General features: G+C 36.7%; 1 protein-coding gene across 4 annotated transcripts in view; it reads left to right on the top strand.

The window, feature by feature from the left end:
• NTN4 (netrin 4) overlaps nt 1–12278 on the top strand; it is a 123194-nt gene extending 110916 nt beyond the window's left edge. For 3 of the 4 annotated variants that reach the window (XM_053582596.1, XM_053582595.1, XM_053582599.1), the window contains exons 8-10: nt 794–862; nt 3279–3449; nt 10866–12278. In XM_053582596.1, the coding sequence (XP_053438571.1) occupies nt 794–862; nt 3279–3449; nt 10866–11002 (377 nt within the window). In that variant the 3' untranslated portion in view covers nt 11003–12278. The remainder of the gene's footprint in view (nt 1–793; nt 863–3278; nt 3450–10865) is intronic. The other variant, XM_053582597.1, reaches the window with a different exon arrangement.
• The last annotated feature ends 392 nt before the right edge of the window (nt 12279–12670 follow it).

Consider the following 12670-nt stretch of genomic DNA (forward strand, 5'->3'; position numbering starts at 1 on the left):
TCACCCTACTGAATTGTAAGGCTTAAGGTAAGAATTGTATCTTGCTAATGGTGTTAAGAGTTATATAGCACCATGTCTTGCATATTATAGGTGCTCAGTAAATACTTTTAAAATTGGATGGCGTCACCTTCAATGGACTGACAGATCATTTTATTTTATTCAGCTTTTGTTGCGAACATTAATTGTAAAAAGACACTCGTCTCTTCTACAGATTATCCATTCAATTGTTGTTTTCCGTTAGTGTGGAATATTAATACCAGGCTGTATCTACCATAACATCAATTACAAGCATTGAAATATATCATTGTTTCTACCTTCTAAATTTCTCTTCCATTAATACTTTGTAGGGTCTGGCTACTATCACCCAGGCTAGAGTGGAGTAGCATGACCATAGCTCACTGTAGCCTTAAACTCTTGAGCTCCAGTGATCCTCCTACCTGAGCCTCCCAAGTAGCAAAGACTACAGGAGAATGCCACCACACCTGCCTAAATTTTTTTAGACAGGGTCTCGCTATGTTGCCCAGCCTGGTCTTGAACTCCTAGACTCAAGGAAGCCTCCCACCTTTTCTTTCCCAGAGCTCTGGGATTACAGGTATAAGCCACTGTGCTTGGCTGAGATGAAACTTTGTTTGAATGATTTTGATGGTTTCTTAGTATTTATGTATTATGTTATATAAATGGAGTAAGGCTTAAAGAGTGTGTTACCTGGGTTTGCTTGCTGATGTCATTTTTTTTTTCTTTCTTTCTTTCTTTCTTTCTAATAACGAATACCATTTCCATTTACTATCTGTAGGTAAATGTGAATGTAAGGAACAGGTGTTAGGAAATGCCAAGGCATTCTGTGGAATGAAATATTCATATGGTGAGTTTGAAACCCTTGAATGATCTGAGAACCTATTCACACTATGTACAGAGAGTTTTTAAAGAAATGGGAGGCCTGGCTGATGACATTCTCAATAAATCAAAGCATTAGCCTTACATAATAATAATACATACTAAACATGATATTCTAGTCTTGAGCTAGATTTTCTTAACATAGTGTTGAATGTCTTGAGGAGGACAAGGTGCTTGTAGTACAAAGGCAGAGTTCTTGTACCATGAGAAAAGAGGCAAAGAGCAAAAATAAAAAGTCATGACACAAATAATCCTTCTCACGAATGCTTCTTGCTTTATTCATCTGCAAAAGAAGTCCCTAGCTGGCTTGTCATGTGGTAATACTAAGAAGAAATCAATTTAAGGCAGTATTTCACAATGATTAAGAGGACAAACTCTGGACTCAGCCTTACATGAGTTTGATTTCTGGCTTATTAGGTGAGCCTCTTCAAACTTGTTTCCTCTCCAGTCTTATTTCCTTATTTGTAAAATAGGGATCATGCTGCTTTGTTCACTACGTGAGATTTTTGAAAGCATGAGCACATAGTGCATACTGGATGCTCAATAAGTGGTAGGCAGGAGGAAGAGGATGCATATCGGTGAGGCCTGAGACTGGCTGCCCACCTGGGCCTCTTCCTCACCCTCTTGCATTCTCCAGGTTCCCCTGCTTTCCAAATACGAGGAATGCACAGCATCTAGAAAAAGGAAAATGGCACTGCACTAAGTAAAGACTCTGACTATCTTTAAATTCTAAACGGCTTTATATTTACTATTAAATATATTAAGATATCTTGTGAACATAGTCTTGACTAGTGTCTGAGGCTTTTTATTACTCCACAATGTATAATATACAGTCTACAATATGCATCACAATGAAAAGGAAATTTTAAGTCATGATTTATGAAATCAAGTATTTAGGTTCTTGATAACATTGTCTTTAACCTCATAAAAGATTTTTTAAAAGCAAATGGTAAACACCTTGTCTTATCTAAAATTATTAATACGTGCACATTTCCCTCTTCTTACCACCCAACTTGGCTACATAATAGAAGAAAACTTTTGAAATGTATAGTGCCCAGTAAAGGAAAGGCAATTTAAAGAAAATTTACTGTCAAACACAAAAACATGGTAATTTAGTCTAGAGTCAGTTCAGTGAAAGTATCAACTGGTTCTCACAATCATGTAGATTTGGGGAGCTCTCTGACTGAATTTCAAACAATCTTTTAATACAACCATATTCATTTTCTACCTAAAAGAACTCAAATGTTCTTATTGAAATGCCTTGGCCTTATAAAGTATACATTCTTACAGACTTCAAAAATAATTGGCTTTCCCCCTCTGCATTCTCTTGCTTTATGGGAACAAACACTTGATTTATTTGTTTTTCCTATAGCAAATATTTATTGAGTGGCAGTAGTGAACGACAGGGTCCCTGCTTTCCTTGAGCTTCCACTCTAGTGGAATGATAGTGACATTTACAGTGCATCCTTCATGCATTTATCTCAAACTCTCCTGCTACTACCCAGTCTACCCAGTCATGCGAACTTGAGCAGTTTATTTAATCTCTTTAAATTAGCTTCAATACACATAAAGTGAGATGAGATGAGCTCGTAAGGACCCTTAGAAAACTGAAATTTGATGATTCAATAAAGACAGCTTGTCTGACAACACACAATCTCCCATCAAGATGTAGATGAGCCAGTAAGAACTCCTCTGATAAAGTAGAACACTGCATCCCAATGCTCCTTAGGTTTACTTCCTTTCCCACCCGAACTTATTGTACAACTTAACCCCCAGCACATCTGTTTCATAGATGGAGGAGCATTATGGAATCCTGAGTCATACAGAACACTGGAGTCCTATCATGATACAGAGGGACAGCTCCCTTAACCCCCTTCAGCTTACATTTTATACCTGGGGAAGAATATTAAGTATTCTGTAATATTATTCAATCTCTTTAGAATATGTTAAATATATTCTGGCAGTAACAGTTTGCTATTATAACATTATACACAGTCAGCCATAATAGTAGAATATAGTCAGAATCTAAATAAAAGCCAAGATAAGTCTACTTCCTATGTTTCTTCTTTCTATTTAGATTTGATAGCTCAATGTATTTAAGATTATATTTGCAGTAGGCAAATTGTTGATATTCTCTTGGCATAGTGATTTGGGAGGCAGTAGCATCTCAAATTGCCTAAGAAAGAAGAATATAGCCAATGTATATGAATGAAATGAAACCAATGTGAAAATGAATGAGCCTAATGATTTTTAAAGCAAATTTCCTCATTCCCATCATCATTAATTCATCTTACCATTATATTCTGAAATGCATATTTAAGTTGTTTTTCAAACTTCAAAAATAATATGAAATTCCATGTATTTTGACTTGTGTGTTGTTACAGTGCTAAAAATAAAAATTTTATCAGCTCATGATAAAGGTTCTCATGCTGAGGTCAATGTGAAGATAAAAAAAGTCTTAAAATCTACCAAATTGAAGATTTTACGAGGAAAGCGAACATTATATCCAGAATCCTGGACGAACAGAGGTTGCACTTGTCCAATTCTCAATCCTGGTGAGTTTCCTATCTTGTTTTTTTTCCCATGGACTTTTTTCTTTTTTAAACTTCATTCAAATTAATATGAGGGTACAATATTTAGGTTACATTGTTCTCACTTCCAGGGTAAAGTTCCATTTGTAGAAGAGCCCCTCACCCGGGGGGGGGGGTGTTATACACCCTCACAATGTGCACATTAGGCAAGACCCTGCCTTCTGCCCTCCCTTCCTCTGCCATTCAGCCTCCCTATCTCCCCTTCGCTTTTCTCTCTACCCCCAAACTGGACTATAATAGTGTATTATTGTTCTTAGGAACATGTAATTATTTACATATTGATTTCATATTAGTATGGAGTACCCTGGATATTTATTTTTCCATTCTTGCGATACTTTACTAAGAAGAATGTATTTCAACTCAATGCAGGTAAATGTAAAAGAGGTAAAGTCTCCATCTTTTTTAATGGCTGAATAATATTCCATGGTATTCATATAACAAAGTTTGTTGTCCATTCATGGGTTGATGGGCACTTAAGTTGCTTCCACAACTTGGCAATTATGAATTGAGATGCAATAAACATTCTAGTGCGAATGTCTTTGTGGAAAAATGATTTTTGTTCTTCTGGGTAGATCCCTAATAATGGGATTTCAGGATCAAATGGAAGGCCTACTTTTACATCTTTGAGGATTTTCCATACTTCTCTCCAAAAGGGCTGTATTAGTTTACAATCCCACCGGCAGTGTAGAAGTGTTCCCTTCTCTCCACATCCATGCCAGCATCTGGTCTTTTGGGACTTTGTGATGTGGCCTAATCTTGCTGGGGTTAAGTGATATCTCAGAGTGGTTTTGATTTGCATTTCTCTGATGATTAAAGACGATGAGCATTTTTTCATGTGCTTGCCAGCCCTTCGTTTGTCATCCTCAGAGAGAGTTTCCTATCTTTTTTTGGTTTTTGAGACAGAGTCTCACTATGTCGCCCTCAGTAGAGTGCCATGACGTCACACCTCACAGCAACCTCAAACTCTTGGGCTTAAGTGATTCTCTTGCCTCAGCCTCCCAAGTATCTGGGACTACAGGCATCTACCACAACACCTGGCTTTTTTTGTCATTGTTGCAGTTGTCATTGTTGTTTAGCTGGCCTGGGCCAGGTTTGAACCCACCACCCCTGGGTGACATCGTTAACCACTGTGCTACGGGCACCAAGCCAGAGTTTCCTATCTTAATACTTACCTAGTTTCTGGCTCAGTGCCTATGGCTTGAGCAGCTAAGGTGCCAGCCACATACACCTAAGCTGGCAGGTTCGAATCCAGCCTGGGCCCACCAAGCAACAATGACGGCTGCAACCAAAAAATAGCCAGGCATTGTGGTGGGCGCCTGTAGTCCCAGGTAGAGGAGGTAGAGGCAGGAGAATCGCTTGAGCCCAGGACTTGGAGGTTGCTGTGAGCTGTAATGCCACGGTGCTCTACCCAGGGTGACAGCTGGGTAATCTAATCTCTGCTAACTTTCTGCTTGTTTTACATTCTCTGAACTACAACCTGAATCAACTCAGCAAGAGCATCTCTCCTTTTCACCATTTGAATTCTGGGGAAAATCCAAATAGAATTCTTAGAATTCACATCAAAAAATTATTTCTCTTCCATGTGCTCTATGAAAGTAAAATATTTTAAAATCCAACAATATAATATTTTCAATTCTAAAAAAGAAGTCTCAGATTGGTGCAGGTGCTAGTTGTATGGAAAGCACTTTTATGAGTTTATCTGCCACTTACTCTTTATCTGAAAGCTAGGTCCTATTATGGCAGAACCTGTTCCCAAAGGAAGTTCAAATGCAAATTCCATCTGTGCAAATAATACTGAATTGATTTTTACTCTTGCATGAGAAGCATGGGTTTCTCCTGGATAGAAAACAATTCTCAAGTTCTCATCATCTTGTTTTTCATTACATGATTTTTCTGGTTTCAAATTAGAAACAGCAGAAATAAACAAAACAAAAACTGTAGAATTTTAGGGAAAACTTGCAATGGAGGGAAATTTGATTTGCACCTTAAAATGTTAGAATAGAAGGAGACACTAGCAAGTAAGCACAGGGGTTCTTGCCTCTAAACTCTTCAAGTAAACTCTTCATCTTTCATCTTGTGTCATAAGCCGTTATTTCTGTTTCCATGAAATTTGAGGATGAGATTTAGGTTTTTGATCATGTATCTTTAGTACCTACCATATATGGCATAGTACATACCATACAGTACTGAGTTTAAATCAGTACCCAGATAATGGTAACATAGTACTCAGATAGTAAGCTCTAGTAAAACATATAATAATTCAAAAAAAACCCTCTATATTTCATTATTTATATAGTTATTATCTGTGTGTTAGTGGCACTGGTAAAACTGGATGTAATTCCTTCCCCCACAAAAGTCCAGGGGACCCAATTATGTTAATAAGTGTTTTATGATCTTTGATTAATAAATTTGAGAACAACGAACAGATAACTGGAGGGGAAGGAAAAATAAACTAGCAGTAAAATGATCTCCTCAATCTAAATGATCTTAACAGAGATCCAGAACTTTTGATATTTTCTAACTGCTGACCAATTTCTCACATCTTTTACTACCCCTTCAATAATTTATTTAAATTTTAATGAGAAAAATAAAGGACATTTTGAATTTCAAAAAGCAAAATAAGTAAGTAAATACAGTTCCAAAGAACAAACTGAAGTAATAAGAACCTTGGATTTCGAATACAGGAAACTAAAAAAATCATTAATTTAAGTTCTATTTCTCAAAGATTCGTGCTTAGGGGCTCTTCTTATAAGCACTTTTCTACTATCTTGGCAAAAGAGAAAAAAAGTCTGCCAGTTTTTTAGTAAGACATTAAAAACAAAAGATTTGACCATCTGAGCTGCCTTCCAGGAAGTGAACTATATTTCCTCATCAGGTTTCTGCCAAGAGGCGCCAAAGAATCAACTGAGTTCATCACAATTGAAAACATAAGCGCAATTATTCAAAGAATTCTTGAAAACATGTTTACTTGCTTTGAAGAAAAGATTGGAACCTGCCAAAGCAAAACCAGACACTCTTTCATTTTACTTTGTTTTTCCATTTTTACAAGTTCAATAGCTACAGCCAAAGAAAGCTGATAAGAAAATTCTGAAACCTTACACACCAACTTGCTTCCCTTGCTACCTTTGAAAAGGAATAATCTAATTGGGTATCCCTGCAAATTCATTCATTCTTTCATGTGTATGTTTTACTCATTCCTCAGTCATATACTTTAGAATACCAAGACTAGCATTAAAGTATCATGTTTTCTTTTTTTATGGATACAAGATAAACTTTGTGCCCTCAAAGTAGACAGCATAAATGCTAATGAGAGGTATAAAAGATAACATTGTTTTCTGTGTTAATTTTTCATATGATGGTACTCCATAATTTGTTTTTGTTCAGTATCATTTTTATTAGTTTAATTTATATTTGTGCCTTCATGATAAATTCCTATAGTATTTGTACAAGAATTTCTATTTGTAGTTTCAATGTGAATTCACTTAAAATACTAGATTTATCCCTGAAGTTTATTAAAAATTGTTTATTGTGGTTTGGGGTGGGGGTGTTGTTTGAGCCAAGAGTCCCACTCTGTCACCCAAGCTAGAGTGCAGTGGCATCATCATAGCTCACTACATCCTCTACTTCCTGAGCTTGAGGGATCCTTCCGTCTCAGCCTCCCAAGTACCTGGGCTGCAGGCATGCACCACATCCAGCTAATTATTTTTTGTTTTGTAGAGACAGACCAGCAATTGCTGGTCTCAAGTTCCTGGGTTCAAGGGATTCTCCCTCTTTGGCTCCCCCAAGTGTTGGGATTACATGTTTTTAAGTGAGGATACAAACCATATCAAGACTATTATATTTTTTACTAGTCAGCTAATGAAAACATTGAGATTTTTTTTCCTTCAAAAGCTAAGGTTCCCTTTTAAAGAATGTGACCTGGCGCCTGTGGCTCAAGCAGCTAAGGCGCCAGACACGTGCACCTGAGCTAGTGGGTTCAAATCCAGCCTGGCCCGCCAAACTACAATGACAGCTGCAACCAAAAAATAGCTGGGCATTGTGGCAGGCGCCTGTAGTCCCAGCTACTTGGGAGGCAGAGGCAGGAGAATCTCTTGAGTCCAGGAGTTGGAGGTTGCTGTGAGCTGTGATACCACAGCACTCTACCAGGGCAACAGCTTGAGGCTCTGTCTCAAAAAAAATAAAAATAAAAAAATACCATTTTCCAGCCCAGGCCCGCCAAACAATCTTTTAAAGAATGTAAGTGCCTTACTCGTTTTACATTATATTCTCCAGTGTTTGAAACTTGTATCATTATTTTCCTTTTTTCTATTTTCTTTGAAAACACCATAATAGTTATTTTTAAGGATAGGACTGGTTTCTTTTAATAATCTTTCAAATAACCTTTTTATTATTATGGAAAATGCATGTACATTATGGAAATTTAGGGGGAAATTTTAAATCTCATGTTTCTGCCTCCTAGAGATCATCTCTATTAAATAGTTTAGTGCAAATCCTTCTGAATCTTTCTCTATGTGTGTAGATATTATCTTTTTATAACCAAAATGAAGTCATGGTATATGCTCCAATCTGTTTTATTCAATTAATAGCTTTATCTTCAATTTCAGTTTGTTTTTGTAATATCTAATACTCAGGCCATATTCCTATTTCCCAACTGATCCCAAAATGTCCCTAAGAGCTGATCTGTCCTGGCCATGATTTAATCCAGGATCACACATTATGTCTAGTTTTTCAGTGCCTGTCTCTCCTGTTCTCACACAGTTCCTTTTTTCTGACTCTTTTTTTTTTTGACTGAATCTCACTCTGTTACCCTGGGTAGAGTGCCATGGCATTATCATAGTGCACAGCAACCTCAGACTCTTCAGCTTAAGCCATCCTCTTATCTCAGTCTCCCAAGTAGCTGGGACTACAGGTGCCCACCCTAATGCCCAGCTAGTTTTTCTATTTTTAGTAGAGACACGATTCTCTCTAGCTCAGACTGAACTAAAGCAATCCACTCACCTCAGCCTCCCAGAGTGCTAGGATTCCAAGGCCTGAGCCACTGCACCTGGCTTTTTATGACTTGTTGAAGAAACCAGGCCAAGTGTCCTGTAGAATATATGACCTATAATTGTCTGGTTAGTTCCTTGTGGTATTTAGCTTATTTTTCTACCTACTATTATCTCTTGTAATCTCTAAAGAAAAGCTTGATTGATTTAAGGTAAATATTTTGGCTAGAATCTGCTGTAGATATTGTAGTGTACTTCATGTTGAATCACATCAGAAAATGGATAGTACCTGGGTAACCTATAATTGGTATCTCTGAGCTTGACCTTTGGATCAATGACAATGGACCTTGACAATGGATCTCTCCATTGGCAATTTTGCTTTTCCTTTTGAGACTAGAGAGGAATATATAATGTAAATGTGAAGTTATGGCATCATACAAACATCCTGTTCCACGATTCATTTAATGATTTTTATCACCTATGATTTTTTTCCTTCCTGAATGAATAATTTCATTGGAATTTGAGAAATGGGGGCCAGGTGCAGTGGCTCATGCCTATAATCCTAGCACTCTGGAAGGCTGAGGCAGATGGATAGCTTGAGATCACGAGTTCAAGACCAGCCTGAGCAAAAGGGAGCCACCATTTCTACTAAAAATAGAAAAACTGAGGCAAGAGGATCGCTTGAGCCCAAGAGTTGGAAGTTGCCGTGAGCTATGACGCCCAGAAGTTGGAGGTTGCTATGAGCTATGACGGCACGACACTTTAACCAAGGCAACAGCTTGAGACTCTGTCTCAAAAAAAAAGAATTTGAGAAATGATGTTTTTCTAATTGTGTCTAATTCTCTTCATTTTTTAGCTGACATTCTTCTTCTCCCAAGTTGAGCAAATAGGTTACCATAAAATACAGTTCTTATTGTCATGGCAAGATAAATGTTAAGTTCTTTCTCTTTGATTTTTGATTTTCAAAGTCAGAAATGGTTTTAACAGTTGCCTCTAAAGATGATGAATTAATTTTTCCCTGGCTTTCTCTTTTTTCAGTTTCACTTGGGAACTATGGATTTTCATTAATGTATGTGTTTCCATACACACAATTGTTTTTCTTGGTGCTCAAATTATCAGGACTTTGATGAGTTAGAACTCCTTCCCGCTAATTGCTGAATCCTTTTAAAAAGAGCCACATATGGGCGGCACCTGTGGCTCAAGGAGTAGGGCGCTGGTCCCATATGCCAGAGGTGGCGGGTTCAAACCCAGCCCCAGCCAAAAACCAAAAAAAAAAAAAAAAAGAGCCACATAAATCTTTGAAAGCTTCCTTTTAGCACCATAAGATGTCCCAGGCTCACCTTCCTGCCCTAGATTTGGAATAAATCAATCTCTAAGAAGCCTTGTTTTGTTTTGTTTTTATTAAAACATATTATCAAAGACCACAGTGTGTTTGTTACAGGTGTTCATTACTACTGGGATGACATTTTTTTCTAGGTCATTTCAGTGAATGAACAAGAAGTGAATCAGTCTAAACCATAAGTTTAAATTGATATTTATAACCAAATTTTAACATCTAGTGTTTTCACCTAATTTGATTTTTCTTTTATAAAATTTTATTTTATAACTATTTGTTATATCCTATAATTTTAAAATTATTTATGAAGGCCAAAATTGATATTATCATAAAGATTTACTGAGGGAGGATATCATATGTCTTTTTATTAATATGTACTTAATGAGATTGTCTTTTCATTTCTTATATGTTAGTCAACAATTTTTTATTTGAAACATGAAAAGAAATTTGAATTACAAGATCAGCACTAGATCTGGTTAAGTTTCATCATCTATTTAGTTTTTTCAGCATGACAAACAAACCACCTATATTTGAAAAACACGTTGACATTATAGAGGAAATGTGTTAAATGACCCACAGCTTTTTTCCAACATGTTTTCCCAACTGTTTGTTTCACTTTTATAAAATCCTCCTTAATATATACTACCATACACAATGAGTCTCAAAATAATACCAATTTGTAGTGGTATGGCAAGTGCCCTTTGAAGTCTCACTTCTTGACCATAAAGGGTGGTATATAATACAAGGCAAAGGTTCTAGAATCAGACAGATCTGAGTTTAATTCAGGGTGCTGCTACTTACAGGGAGACAGTGAACAAGTTTCTTAATCTTGCTGAGTCTCAGTTTTCTCATTTGTAAAATAAGAAGGAAGAAAAATACTTCCTTTCAGGGTTATTGTCAAGATTAAATGAAATTGCATATGTAAAGTACTTAGCAACACAGTAAATGTTTACTAAATGGCAACCTATTTCAACCACGAATATATAAATCTACTGGAGTCACTTCTCTCCCTTCAATGATGTGTGACATTCTATTGCCCCTAATTTTGTTTTCTTTTAGGTTTGGAATACCTTGTAGCAGGACATGAGGATGTAAGAACAGGCAAACTAGTCGTGAATATGAAAAGTTTCGTCCAGCACTGGAAACCATCTCTTGGAAGAAAAGTCATGGATATTTTAAAAAGAGAGTGCAAGTAGCAATAAAGGTGTACACAGAATGGCACTTCTCTGTGTACAAAACACAAACTTAATGGAAAGGAGACCTCAAAATTTAACTGGAATTTTTTTAAGTGCCAAAATGTATAGAAATGTTCCAATGGATGGGCCTTGTCTAACTTAAATCTTCTGGGCCCATGTTTAAATATAGTTTTACTTCATAAAAAGGAATGAAAACTTCTACATTGATACCTGTTTTCTATGGGACTGCTTCTGAAATTCATAACTATTAAGAATATTTTCATAGCAGCATGATATTTAGCGGTAATCCATTAAGGGCAGTCAGTGCCTCTAACAAGGACTCCTTCCAGCTTACTTAGATTTGATGCTACTGAAAGTAATTAATGAGATTTTAAATAATCCCCAACCCTACTGTCGGGAAAGGTGTTTCTTAAAAAGAGCCTTCTCTTGTGTGTTATGGATGAACTTTGGGCTGTGGAGGAACCTCTCCACGTGTATATAGTGTTTCCTTGTATAAAGCACTTTACTACCTACCACTTGGCGTTGTGAAAGTTGGGAGACTGCTGTTGACAGAAAAGAAAAAGCTGTGCAAGAAAACCTACTGAAACAGAAGCACTACCACTACACATGCACAAAAATGACCACATAGAGGAAGTTGTGTTATTTAATTCTGAACGCTTGGAGAAAGTATGTGAAAATGCAACCTGAAAAGAGAATTTGCATGAAGTCTCAGCTTCGGGCTAGAAGTTAGATTCTAGGATACCAGCCCCATGATGAAACCTTTTATACAACTAAACAAGAAGAGACTTTAAAATAAGAGAAAGAAATCATAAGTGTAGAAATATGCTTGGATAAAGGGGAAATGGACTTTAAATTTTAAAAAGCTCATTTATTATTTGCAATGCAGTTGTATACACTTAAAAAATTATCGTAGACAGAATTTGTTATATTTTTGTGTTTAGTATTTAAACCTGAAAACATCAAAACAGTTTTCTTCCTTGTCTTTCTTAACAGTATATGGTCATTATATTTACCCATTTTTTAAAACACAATGTATGTGATAGTTCACCAAATTACAGTTTTTCATTATTATTCCTCTTCTGTACCCATGTATAACCATTAAATATACAGTGTCTTCTGTACTTGAATATACAAAACATGAGCACAGTGCCATATAATTAACTTCACATACAGAACATATTCTTTTCCTGAGGTCCTGTGGACTTGCAAAAATATATATATATTGCTTTGTTAATTTGTTTTTATATTTCATGTATGTAATAAAGGAATATGATCTTGATTCCTGTCTCATTTCTTGATCTTTTTTTTTTTTTTTTGAGACAGTCTCATTTTGTCGCCCTCAGTAGAGTGCTGGGGCGTCACAGCTCACAGCAACCTCCAACTCTTGGGCTTAGGCATTCTCTTGCCTCAGCCTCCTGAGTAGCTGGGACTACAGGTGCGGGCCACAATGCCTGGCTATTTTTTTGTTGCAGTTTGGCTGGGGCCAGGTTCAAACCCGCCATCCTCGGTATATGGGGCCGGTGCCCTACTCACTGAACCACAGGCACCACCCAGATCAACTCTTTCAATAATGCTAAAGATTACCTTCTCATAATAAATGAACTTAAGTCTAGTTCCTTTTAAGAAAATCAAATGAGCCAGGCATGGTGGCTCATGCCTCTAATCCCA

This window comes from Nycticebus coucang, chromosome 3 (genome assembly GCF_027406575.1).
Source record: "Nycticebus coucang isolate mNycCou1 chromosome 3, mNycCou1.pri, whole genome shotgun sequence".
Taxonomy (NCBI): Eukaryota; Metazoa; Chordata; class Mammalia; order Primates; family Lorisidae; genus Nycticebus; species Nycticebus coucang.